Source organism: Mirounga angustirostris, unplaced genomic scaffold (assembly GCF_029215605.1).
Source record: "Mirounga angustirostris isolate CCGP_5_RB_7025 unplaced genomic scaffold, mMirAng1.0.hap1 SCAF_10, whole genome shotgun sequence".
In the NCBI taxonomy this organism is placed as follows: domain Eukaryota; kingdom Metazoa; phylum Chordata; class Mammalia; order Carnivora; family Phocidae; genus Mirounga; species Mirounga angustirostris.
The window spans coordinates 62,298,457-62,312,595 of record NW_026991718.1 but is presented as its reverse complement, the minus strand read 5'-3'; the positions used below and the strand labels follow the sequence as shown (position 1 = coordinate 62,312,595).

General features: G+C 34.0%; 1 protein-coding gene across 2 annotated transcripts in view; it reads right to left on the bottom strand.

Annotated features, from left to right (window-relative positions):
- FANCL (FA complementation group L) overlaps nt 1-14,139 on the bottom strand; it is an 89,707-nt gene that overhangs the window by 66,475 nt on the left and 9,093 nt on the right. For both annotated transcript variants that reach the window (XM_045884953.3, XM_045884954.3), the window contains exons 2-4: nt 7,756-7,814; nt 5,615-5,675; nt 2,951-3,007 (exon numbers count right to left, since the gene is read on the bottom strand). In XM_045884953.3, the coding sequence (XP_045740909.1) occupies nt 2,951-3,007; nt 5,615-5,675; nt 7,756-7,814 (177 nt within the window). The remainder of the gene's footprint in view (nt 1-2,950; nt 3,008-5,614; nt 5,676-7,755; nt 7,815-14,139) is intronic.

Genomic DNA, 14,139 nt, shown 5'->3' with positions numbered 1-14,139 from the left:
TCAATGTCAATTATTTTATCTTAAACTAATGAGTGTTTCTTCAAAATTAAATGACCAATAGATCTGTTCTTACAACCTCATAAAGTAAGCCAATAATAAGAGTTTAATGGGACACAGTATATATAGTTTTATTTGTATATACTTTTATTTGTATAGCTTACAAAAAGTATGATAAAAAGAAAACTTTTTTTTTTAAGATTTTATTTATTTGACAGAGAGAGAGAGTGAGAGAGCACAAGCAGGGGGAGCAGCAGTGGGAGAGGGAGAAGCAGGCTCCCCGCAGAGCAGGGAGGCCGATGTGGGATTCAATCCCAGGACCAGGAGATCATGACTTGAGCCAAAGACAGATGCTTAACCGACTGACCCACCCAGGTGCCCCAATAAAAAACTTTTTCAAACTTTTTTACAATGTGAAAGGTAAACCAAAATATGCTTTACTTCTTCACCTTACCTTTTTTAAGCTTATCATGAAATCTGGCCTTTAGGAAATTCATAATCAATTTTGGTAATTCTTATTAGTTAGGGTTTACAGATTTGTAAGTCAAAATTCAAACTTTAGAAATTGACTTTAAACTCTGTCTTCTGATCCCAAACATTTTACCAAAGCCCTATCTCAGAGGGTTGTTATGAGGATTAAAAAAAAAAAAAAAGGACTCAGAACAACTTGAGCAACTAAGCTCTTAGTATGTGGCAGCTGCTGCCAACAATAAAAAATTCAAAAAGAATTAAAAAAATAAACTGTTTTCAATTGTTAGTAGCAATATATTGGTACTGTAATTTTGTAAAACAAATATAAAAGAGATAGAGGAAAAGCATAAGTAAAACATAACAAGTAAAACATAATAAAAAATAATTGTTAATATTAGAAACCAAGATTTTCAGAGTAAAATATAAGCATTAAAATAAAATTTTAAATGTTATAATGCCAAATTTGAATTGGAAATATCAATATGAACTCATAATGAATTATTCTCTTTCTAAACAGTATTTTTTCCTAGCTCTGTCCACTGAAAAGGCCTACCAGTAATAGCAACACTCCAGTCTCCAGATCTGTGGCATCAAAACACTGTTTCCTACAAAGAAACCATGGCTCTTTGGAGAAGTAACTGATTATAGTTCTGAAAAAAGGATGAGTACATTAAACTGGGGTAACTGGTGTCAGAAAGCAAAGTCTGGGCGGTGTTAAAAGAACCAAGGAGCCAGGATGAAGGGGCATACACTGACCAAAAATGATACAATTTATGCATCAAAAGGTATAGTGATTACAATGATTAAAGTCAATATAAAAACTCATGAGTTCATAATGATACTAAAAAAAAATCATTATTTCCCTTTGACAGTTGCTAGGCACTACCTCATTACTCTAAAAACTGATTTTTGTAAAAAAAAAAAAAAAAAAAGGAAAAGAAACAAGCAATGAACCTATTTCTCCAGCGGGAGCTATACCTCAAATTAACCAAATAACTGATGAAGGGAAGTCCTTTCTACAGAAGACCTCCAGATAATAAATGTAGATGATGGAATTTTTAAAAGTCACCATTTGCAAACCCTAATGAAATAGTGGATGTAGGCAATGATTATCACTGGATGCTAAAATCATTAGGTGATAAGCTGGTAAGAAACTTTATATTTGATGGATCTAAACCAACTGATCAATCTTAACTCTACTAAGAGAGGAACTATCAAATACCATGTGCCTCCTCATGCAATGTAAGTACATAGCACAAAGTATTCTTACCAGAACAAATGAGACTAGATCACAAAAAAGGTAGAATATGTTAGAAAATACTATGAATATCTAATAAACCAAATCCAGAATGCAAGAAATGTTATAGGACACATAATCTAGTTAATTTAACTTGTCGATTCAAAAAAAAAAAAAAGGAGTAGGGGAAAGACGAAGCACTGCTAGAAATTAAAAGACTTAGGAGACATATCAACATGCAATGTGTGGACTTTGTTTGCATACAGACACAAACAAGCAGCTATAAGAAATTACCACGAAGTTTGTTGGGGTTATAACAGCATATTTAAATACAAAACATAACAAAAAAACACTTAGCTGTTAGAAGTATACACCAATATGTTCATGGAGGGATGGATACAATGTTCAGGATTTCCTTAAAAATACTCTAGTCCCAGGGGACCTGGGTGGCTCAGTCGGATCAGTGTCCAACTCTTGGTTTTGGTTCAGGTCATGATTTCAGGGTCCTGGGATTGAGCCCTGCAGCTAGCTCCGCACTCAGCAGGAATCCACTTGAGGATTCTCTCTCTCCCTCTGCCTCTCCCAGCCCTACTTTGCACGCACACACTCTCTCTCAAACAAATAAATCTAAGAATACTCTAGTCCCTTCTCCTTTAGGAGTAGGGGAAGAAAAATGGCAAAACACTGAAGTTAGGTCATGGGTCCATGGGTATTCACTATACAGTCTTCCCTCTTCTGTTTATGTTGAAAACTTGCATAATAAAAAATTTCTTATATAATACAGTCTATAGATAAACTAAAAACTCAAGTGTTTTATGCATAACTGATTAACTGAATAATCAATTACTATACATAACTGTATGTATGTAATGAAGCCTAACATGTTCTTTAGAAATCTGCAGCTATATACAAAATTATTTATATACTATATTAGATCTTTAAGTGTAGCTACCTATTCTCTCCATACATGTTGAATTCTGACAAACCAGGAGTACATTTTATATCACCACCTGTCCAAGACTAGCGTCAAGTGTACTCAGTTTGACACAATCAATCTGGTTCCTCTAACAGTTCTGTTCCTCATGTAATTAAAAAAAAAAAAGCATCATCCACATTTACACACACAGTAAAATAAAACATTAAGTGACTGGGAGTTAAGTTTTAAATTCCAATCATGTTAGTTTTTACAGGAATTTAAAAAAAATCAGGACTTATAGAATATGGTATTAGAAAACAAATTCTTACCAAAATCATCTTCAACTCCATCATAAAGCTCATTAGATCAGGAGAGTGCTGCATTCTCTAGATCAAAACATTTCTAATTAATTTCATTTGTACAATGAATATTCCATACACTGAAACTGAAATAAAATACAGGTCCATGTGAACATGAAAAAAATATACATATCTACATCTTACAAGTTTAAGAACTAAAGTACTTGTCACCATCCCTACTGTACCTACCAATTTCATTTTGAAAGAGTAATTAAAGCCCTAAAATCTATTTTGGTGAGCTATACCGAATTGTACTTAAAAATCTCTTAAAATCTCACACACTCCTTTGTTCCTTCAGCACTGACAACTGATCAAGTTTAGCAAATCTACCAAACCACATCATTATTTAAAAAAAAAAAAAAAAGGTGGTATGGGGTGGAGGGGAAAGAACATAAAATATAAAAATCAGGCAAATCTATGCAATTAAAAAATCTAATTAGAGTGATGAATTATCAATACCGTATTTTCATTTTTCCCCTTGACCTTAAAAACTACGTACAATTGTTAATTTTGTCTTTTCACAACTAACCCATATTAATTCAAAAGGAGTCAATCTTTAAACTAAAAACACTAATAAAAAGGCAAAAAGGAAATAACTTCTAAAGATGAATATTTAAGAGTTATAATTCCATTTCCTAGAAATCTTTGATTCCTAAAATAACTATAGAATAAAGGAAAGCAAAGAAAATTCTCAAGTGTAACATTTTTTATTAGATGAAACTCCACATCACTTCTCTGCTTGAAATCAAAATACTGTATTTTTGTTACTTTTTGTGATACCTGCACTACCACCAGAGTTCTGAACAAAGCCAATCTGTGAATTTGTTCCCTCTTTTAGAGGAGAAAAATAATAATTTAAAGATATTTCAACAATGCATGAGATATATGAATCACATCTTAACATAGCTTTGGATGGGCAAGTCTGTAAAACAAATCTTTGACTTTCCCATCTTCTATACAGTATTTTCCCCCTTAGCTTACTAGTATATCAGATTTTTGTGAACTACACCCTAGGGGCTAAATCCAGCCCAATACCAGTTTCTGTAAATAAAGCTGTACTGAAATGCAGCCACGCCCACTCATTTACCTCTTTATGGTTGCTTTGGTTCTACCAGTGACGTAGTTGTGACAGAGATTTTAGGGGCCACCAAAGCCTGAAAAATTTACTAGCTGCCTATTCACAGAAAAAGACTGCTGATTCCTCTGACCCATATTTACTAAAGTTAAAATCGATACAAGGAAAGAATAGTAATATTAGAATAAACCAAAGACAAACTAACTCTGGGTTCTATATGACCAACTGGAGGGCAGGAAGGAGATTAATAACTAATTGGGACTTTTTCTAGGAACCCTCTTGGTGAACTGGTAGAGAAAAACAGTTACAGATATTATACTTAGTCTTTATTAACAAGTTTTTTCCAGGCTATTTAAATACCTCAATAGATTCATTTCTTAAACTCTAGTATACAATATAAATAGTCACACTGGATGAGGAGGAGGCAGTGGAGAGAAAACAGAGAAATAATTTAAACATCCCCCTAAAAATCTGCAGTAATTATGCTGCCAGCAATGACAGCCTACATTCTACAAATCAAATAGTTTATCTCCTATATTTCTTTGTGGTTCAGTAATGCTTTATGTGAGTGACTGTCATTGTCAGTTATCATAGATAATAACCTGCTTTTAAGATAGAAAAAATATAGGAAACCGGGAAAAACATACAAATGAATAAAGCATCAAAAGAAATGCAGTTCTACTTACATTTATTTTTCTACAAGAGGCATTGCATTATTTTTGGTTTCTTTAGTAATAGCGATTTTTTTTTAAGTTTTCCTAATTTTTAAAGGAATTTTCAGGTAGAAGAACCTAAACTTTAAGAATAACTACATTGAAGCTGAGGGTAAAATGGGTGGTGATCAATAATACAAACTTTCAGGGGCACCTGGGTGGTTCATTTGGTTAAGCAGTTAAGCGTTTGCCTTCGGCTCAGGTCATGATCTCGGGGTCCTGGATCAAGCCCCACATCGGGCTCCCTGCTGAGCAGGGAGTCTGCTTCTCCCTCTCCCCATTCTCTCTCTCTCAAATAAATAAAATCTTTCAAAATAATAAAAATACAAACTTCCAGTTATAAAAAAAAGATTAATCCTGCCTGTTATATCACCTGTGCTGTATTTACACCTATGTTCATTAAGTACATATAGATGATCCTAAGCGATCTCCACCACATCTCTTCTGTTACTAATCTAAAACTACATTCCCATTTTTGCCACAGATACTCTACAACTCCTAAATGGGTCCTGGATTTCTTCTTACTACCACTATTCAGCCTCAGCAAAAAAAAAAAAAATCGCTCAAAAGTGATGGATATGGATAAGGGTGAATACATTTGAAGACCCTAAAGTCTCCAGGATGGAAATCAGTTTCAGAACAAATGCTACCCAGAAATGTGCTGAGGATTCCAAGACAGAAAACATTTTATATAATGCGTGGATCCTTAAAATATTTAAGAGAGATGAAACCTATAAAATTCAGCAACTATTAAACCAGTCTGTTACATTCTGCAAGTAGTCCTCTAAAAAAGTTAATTTAGTAATTTCTTATCCTTGCTTAAAACAAACCTTTTAAAGGACTTACCTGTTGTACTATTTGATGGTATCCATTAAGTATTGCTCTCAGTTGCCAACTACATAATAATCTGAAATTTTAATGGAACAAAATGGTTTGTTCATTGTTCAGAATTAAAAGGAAAAAACTTATTTGTATGCTAACACAAACATGCACGTATAAAGAAAAGAATGACATAAATATAATTCTGACAAGTTAATAAAATTTTTACCACTGATACTGTTGAAAGTCTTGTCTTCAAACTGTCAGTACTAATTTTATTTCAAAATATAAATAACTGCAATCAGTAAATGACATGCAAACAGTTAATCTTTTTTTTTTTTTTTTTTTAACATATCCAAAGCAGAATTTTCTACTGAACTAGATTCTTCTCTAGGGTAGGTTAAATAAACCAACAGTTTTGATCATAATATACAGATCTTGTATTTGAGAAAGCATATCTAGCACTATAATCTCCAAATTCAAGATTAATGTAAAAGATACTTTTAATTGTGTAAGTAGTAGTTAGTGCTCATCTATCCACTGGCTCACCTCAGCTGCGCTCTCAATATTGCTTAAGTAAGTATAACTCTTCTAAGAATTGCTTTTCCCTACCTGGAAGTAGGAAGCCCCTCTGATTCCCCAATTACAGCCCTTTCAGACCACCATGACTCTCTTCCATTTTTGCTATGCTACCCCCATTTCCACCCCTATTTTCTCTCTTAATGGCAAAGTAGTTCATTTAACTGCCCGTGGGAAAACTCCCTCTCCAAATGTACTTTCCATCCCTTGCCACCAACCTGGTCATATCAATTCATTAATCATCACTTTATTGTGATATTCTTATTTTCTGCTAGTTTTTTCAACAGAATATATTAACTTGCTCAAGCAAATCTCAAAAAAAACAAGATCATTATAACTCTTCCTTGACTGCATACCCTTCTCTACCACTCCTTTTCTTCAAAATAGTTGATCCTTGAACAACACAGATCTTACACACAGATTATGTATCTTTATTGAAATACAGTACTGCAAATGTGTTTCCTCCTATGATTTTCTTAATACATTTTCTCTAGCTTGCTTTAAGAATAGTCTATAATACAACATACAGCATGCAAGTGTTAAACAGTTTGTTCATGTTATCAGTAAGGCTTCTGGTCAATAGCACGCTATTAAATTTTTGCAGTCAAAAGTTACATGCAAATTTTCAAGTGCATGAAGGGTCAGTGCCCTTGACCCCTAGGCTCTTCAAGGGTCAATTGTAGTTTATACTGTTTACTTTTCCTTTCTACTCACCCACTCCAAAACCCAATACAACCTGGCTTCTGCCAATACATGAAACCTAATTTAACCTGATCCCTCTGCAATACTCAGCACTAGGAACCATTTCCTCATTAAGCCTCTATTTGGCTTCAGCAACAACTGTCCATACTTTCCTCTTACTTCTTTGGTCAGTCCTTAGTCTTCCAAGTTCCTCTTTATCAGTTCTTTACATGTTGGTATACTCTCAAGTCCTGTAAATGTTGGCTTCCTCTTTTCACCCCACACTTGCAGACACTGGAAAGTATCCATACTCATACTCACAGCCCCAAATCCCATGCCTATTGTGATTCCATGTCTCACACTTGAGTTCCACACCAATACATTAAACATCTCCTTTTGATATTTCAAACCTAGTATGTCTTAAAATGGTGGCTCTCCTACTTCTCCCCTGTGACCTGTTCTCTAGCTTAGTGATCTGAGCCAGGAACTTACTTTTAATCAGTCACAAAATCCTGTCAATTCTACTAATAAATGTCTCTGGATTCTTCCTCCACTCTTCTCCGAGATGCTTAAGAGCAGAAAAGAATTTCTAGGTGCTACCTAATTTCCAGTCTCATCTCTTGACATTCCTTAATGGGTTATCTGTACCAACAGATATCTTACACAATTGCTACTTATGTAAGCTTTAAAAGGAAAAATAAATTAGAAAATTCGTGTGTTACCTTTGGAAAGTACTTCAGCACGATGGAAACCTTACAAATGTACACTGATTTGGAAAAACTGGAAATGTTTGTGGTTGACTAATAAGCACTTTAGGCAAAACTCTTAATGGTTAGAATAAGCTTTTACCAAATTAGCTGACTGCACATTCCACCAAGATGCATGTATATAACAAAACACTACATCACCTTGCATTCTTCATTTGTAAATCTTCAGGCAACACTATTCTAAGGTGAAAATCACGTCCCTGTGGAAAATATTGAAAAAGTTCACTCAAATTTTCATCTTTCACAATGTTAAGAAAAAGTTAAACAAAATCACATAGAAAAGGAAATGTTTTCCTTTATTTTCTAAAAGGTATCAACTTTATCCAAGTCTTTACATTTGTTAAAATATATGCAGTAGAATATTGCATTTGAAGGAAAATAATGTAAAAATGTCAGAAACTTTGTAATCATTGGGAAACCAAAACAAAGACTTCATTTTTTAAAGAGAATCAATTCACAGAACACAAGAAATATTAAGAAACTATTAGTGCAAACATAAATTTAAATATTTCTTACAAAGTAAACTTGTGAAAAAAAAAATTCTTTTAATAGCTCTGACTATGGAAGAAAAAAATTAGTGTAAAATAAGAAATATATAATACATCACAGACTTCATATTTTCAATTTCCTCATTTTAATAAAATGAAAAATATATTTAGTTCCATAATCTGAACACACAGACATGAAAGAAATATTTTCAAAAAACAGAATATTTAATTCTCCCACATTCATGGGCCTTTAATAAATAAAATTACTAATACTTATTTAAATTTAAATATTTACTAGCTATACATTTGAATATACCAAATTTTACTCAAGAGTCCTTCTAAGGAAAGAACTGTTCTCTGAGAAAACAGTTTCACTTTATTGAGAAAGTAAATGGGTAAGCAGCTTAAACTTTATATCTTAAATAGGATAATACACATGATCTGAGCAAAGATAAACAGAAAAAGACAAACAGAAATATAATCTTTTACTCCAACAATATAAAATGAAAAAGAGTAATAAAATTCTCGAAAAATAATCACCATGAGAATTTTAGCACAGGCTCCCTCAAAGCAGATTCAAAACTAAAGGAACACAATTAAATGTACCCCATAACCTTTACTTTCATGATAATATTACAGTTCTGACTTTCATTACATTTAAATGTCCTTTAAAAAAATGAAACAAAATGTACTACTGACCTTTTCAAAAGGTCAAGTAACAATAATTCACTATTTCATTAAAGCACTAGAAGGTATTATGTAGTAACTTTAACCTAACTTTATAGACATCCCACACATAGGTGTAAGAACAATCTGGAATTCAGAATTTACATGAAAAATAGTATAACTACTCTACTGATCTGTTACCTGAAAGGATAAAATTCCAAAGACCCTTATTTGCAAAATCCAGCCATTTTAAAAGGTCAAATGCTATGTTACATGCCATAATATTTTTCGGATTCAAGAAAATGTCCAAAATTAGCTTTTTTAATTAAAGCATATAAAAAATGTTAATTGCTCTCAAGAAGCAAGTCTTCCAGGTTGTATGGAACAAAGTACTGACAGTTGCCTAAGTCTGACTCTCTCCATACATCCTCCCAAATAGATCAATATTAAGAACATCTAAAACAGGGGGTGCCTGGGTGGCTCAGTCGTTGAGCATCTGCCTTCGGCTCAGGTCATGATCCCGGGATTCTGGGATCGAGTCCCACATCGGGCTCCCTGATCGGCGGGAAGCCTGCTTCTCCCTCTCCCACTCCCCCTGCTTATGTTCCCTCTCTCGCTGTGTCTCTCTCTGTCAAATAAATAAATAAAATCTTAAAAAAAAAAAAAAAAAAGAACATCTAAAACAGGAGTGGCTCAGTTGGTTAAGCATCCAACTCTTGGTTTGAGCTCAGGTCATTATCTCAGGGTCATGAGATCAAGCCCCACGTTGGGCTCCATGCTCAGCACAGAGTCTGCTTGAGATTCTCTCCTCTCCCTTCCCCTCCCCCTACTCTCTCTAAAATAAGTCTTAAAAAAAACTAAAACCACAAAATACCCATGTCTCCAGCAAAATCAGAAAATAGAGAACACTATAAACTTCAAACTACCTGTAGGAAGAAAAACATAAACCACTTTCCAGTGGTTTTCACTCTGGGGCTCCCATACCAAGTCCTTTTAAAGAACTACGGGTTTCAGAAAAAAAGTGCATGGAAGAGAGAAGAGGGGACTGAACTACGTGTTAAGATAATTAATAAAGAGTTTGGTAGGTCAGAGCACTGACTACAGTGAGGGGGCTTAATATAAACACAAAGCTCAAGAAGCTCACCTTGATAAAGAAATACACAAGTAGAAGCGGATAAAAAGGCAGGTAGAGAAATCCTTTGGAAACTGGGTGTTAGAAGGAAAAAGTAAGAGTGGGAAACTGAGGATCTTATATAGCAATATAAAAACACTCAACTCCTCCCTCAGCACTACTTAAAAAATTATCCATTAAACTGCACTTTGCTTTACCTACAGAAGAAAGTATTCTTAAACTAGGAATTTTATAAACTACTGCCAACAACCAAATTCACAAAGATACTGTTTTCACCAATGCCAAGCTACTATGAGTCAAAATCAGAATAAAAGAAAACATTTCAAGTGATGATGATGCCCCATGCAAACAAAAAAAAAACACAAGCCATAAACAAATTACAATACTGAATTATATTATCATTAGTAAGCATTTGTACCCAGACTCAGAAATTTAAAAAAACTATGAACAGAAATTATAAGGAAAAAAAATTTAGATCAGAAAAAAGAATATTAGAATAGAAAAATAAATAAGTGCTCAAGGAAGAATAGAGTCAAAAATTTCAAAAGAGGCAGTGTGCCTGGATAGCTCAGGTGGTAGAGCACGTGCCTCTTGATCTCAGAGCTGTGAGTTCGAGCCCAAGTTGGGGGTAGACAATATTTAAAATAAAATGGTTAAAAGTGGCAAATATCATGTGTACTTTACCCCAATAAAATTTTTTAAGATTTATTTTAGAGAGAGAAAGAGGGAGGGACAGAAGGAGAGAGAGAAAGTCCTAAGCAGATTCTGTGCTAAGTGCAGAACCCAATGCAGGGCTTGATCCCATGACCCTGAAATCATGACCTGAGCCAAAACCAAGAGTTGGACACTTAACAGACCGTGACAGCCAGATGCCACCCCCAATAAAAGATTTTTTAAAATTTCATAAGGGCAAAGAAAAAGCTAGAAAATTACCAAATGAGGGGGGGAAAAAAAAAAAACCATCAGAGAAAAGCAGTTGAAGTAAAAACAGGTAAAGAAAATCCAATAAACAAAGAATTGGAAACCTTGAAATGGAAAACAAAATAGAAGAATACTTTAAATTATAATCTAAGAATACTATCTGGAAATTTACATAATGAAAAGAACTGAACACATGAGAAATGAGTCCCAACGATCCACTCTGAAATGTATCTTAATATGCAGACTTTAAAGTCCAAAGCTTATGAGACCAAATAATATATGGGAAATAGAATAAAAGTAGCATCACACTTCTCAAAGCAAGATTTTAAAAAAACAACAACAGAATAGAACTTTTAAGAAACAGGATTTCTGCTTCCAGCTCTGATGGAATAACAGTGGCAGAATTTACCTTCCCACATTAACTAAAAACTGGACAAAATATATGAAACAATGATGTTCAGACATCAAATAGGCAGCAAAAAACAGAGACTACTGAAAGAAGGGAAGCAAATGAGAAAATCTTTATAATTATCTGTCTTACTACCTGGAGAATTTTCAGGCTTCAGAGCAAGAATGGAGAACCAAATGGAAGCTGACAATTCTCCCTGATCTGAGAAAAGAGGGTAAGCTGGGGAGGCAAAGACATGTATAATTCACATGTACAGTATCAAAAAGGGAAGACCATATATGAAGAAAAGACAACTATACAGAGAATAAACCTAGACAATATCAGTGTATTGCTGCAAGAGTCATCAGCTAAGTATGATTGCTGTATGTACGTGAGAAAACCACCCAAAGCCGGGAATCATGAGAATAGAACATGCAAAACAATCTCAAAGCTCACACAAGGCTGGGAGTAGTCAGGTTCCTCTCAGCAAGAATAGAAAACCTTGTACTATAAAAGTTATCATTAAAGAGAATACTCAGAGTGCCTAGGTGGCTCAGTTGGTTAAGCATCTGCCTTCAGCTAGGGTCATAATCCCAAGGTTCTGGGATTGAGCCCCGCATCTGGCTCCCTGATCAGTGGGGAGCCTGTTTCTTTCTCTCCCTCTGCTGCTCCCCCTGCTTGTGCGTTCATGCTCTCTGTCAAATAAATGAATAAAATCTTTAAAAAAAAAAATACTCTGAAGAATACTGCCTAAGTGGTAGAGCTAAATTAATCTAGGCTAAAATCTGTTTTGACTCTGCCTAACAAAACTTAGAAGCAAACTATGAAAAGCTTAAACTGTTTCCAAATAATTTAACTACAGCTTAGAATAAATCAAGAATATTTAAGAGAATAAAATTATCTAGCACACAATAGTTGGAATGCACAGTGTCTGGCATCCAATCAAAATATGCCAGGCATGCAAAGAAACAGGAAAATAAGATTCATAATGAAGAGGAAAAAAAAAAAAAAATCAAGAGAAATACAAAAATGGCAGATGATAGAACTACTTAAAAAAATTTCAACAATGATAACTACATACGTTCAAGAAGGTAGAGAAAACCATGAGTATGCTAAATAGAACAGACCCAAATCAAAAAGATGAAAAATACGTCTGAGGTACTATACAGTATTAACAGCAGTTAAGTCTTGCAAAAGAAGATATTAGGGTACCTGAAGGCACAGAACATTCAAAATAAAACAGAGAAAGACACTCAAACAATGAAAAAGAGCAAAACCATTAGTGAATTATGGAACAATTTTAAAATGGCCTAATATACATGTATTTTGAGTCCCCAAAACAAAGGAAGGAGAAGGAACAAAAAAAATTTGAAGAAATAATGGCTGAAGTTTTTCCCAAATTAAATGAAAATATATACTCACAAATCCAAAATGCTCCACAAACCCTATGGAGGAAAATCATGAAGAAAATTACAGCAAGGTACATCATAATCTAATTGACAAAAACCAATGAGAAAAAGAAAAATCTTAAAAGCTGTCAAAGAAAAACAACACAACACTTACAGAGGAACAAAAATAAACAGTAGACACTTCTCACAGGAAATAATGCAAGAGAATTAAGCAACATCTGTAAAGCACTAAAAGGAGGGAAAAAGCAATCTAGAGTTTTATACCTACTAAAAGTATCTTTCAAAAGGCCAAACAATATGTCAGACATAAAACCACTGAAAAAATGTATCAGTACACGACATGCACTACCAGAACTGTTAAAAGAATAACTTGAGGAAGAAAGTAAATGAAACTAAAGAGCAATGTGGCTATACAACAAAAAGTACCAGAAACAGTAAATATACAGGTAAATATGAAAGACTTTTCTTATTTTCTAAAATGTCTTTAAAAGGTTAATTGTGCCAAAACTGGACAATCTGGATACTCGATTACAACCCAAAGTATAAGATAAATATCTATGAGTCCATACTGATATAAATGACTGATTTAAAAAATGAGGGAGTTAAGGAATAAACCTAACCAAAGAAGTGAAAGACCCATATTCTGAAAACTATGTAATAATGAAAGAAATTGAAGATGAGACGACCAAAAAAAAAGAAAGAAAAGACATTCCATCCTCAAGGACTGGAAAAACAGACATTGTTAAAATGTCTATATATAGAATATACAATGGGAAAAAAGACCAACTCTTCAACAAATGGTACTGGGAAAACTGGACAGCTACATTCAAAAAGAACAAAATTGGACCACTTTCATACACCATACACAAAAATAAACTCAAAATGGATTAAAGACCTAAATGTGAAATGAAACCATTAAAATCCTAGAAGAGAACAAAGGCAGTAATTTCTCTGACATCACCCATAGCAACATTTTTCTAAATAGGTCTCCTGAGGCAAGGGAAACAAAAGCAAAAATAAACTACTGGGACTACATCAAAATAAAGACTGTGCACAGCTAAGGAAGCAAACAACAAAACTAAAAGGCAATCTACTAAATGGGAGAAGATAGTTATTTGCAAATGACATACCTAATAAAGGGTTCATATCCAAAACATAAAAAGAACTTATACAACTGAACACACACCAAAAAAACCCCCAAATAATCCAATTTAAAAATGGGCAGAAGACATGAACAGACATTTCTCCAAGACATACAGATGACTAAAACACATGAAAAGATAGATGCTCAACATCGCTAATCATCAAGGAAATACAAACCAAAACTACAATGAGATTATCACTTCACACCAGTCAGAGTGGCTATAATCAACAACACAAGAAACAACGAGTTTTGGCGAGGATGTGGAGAAAAAGGAACGCTCTTGCACTGCGGGTGGAAATGCACACTGGTACAACCCCATTCTGGAAAACACTATGGAGGTTCCTCAGAAAGTTAAAAATAGAACTACCCTAAGATCC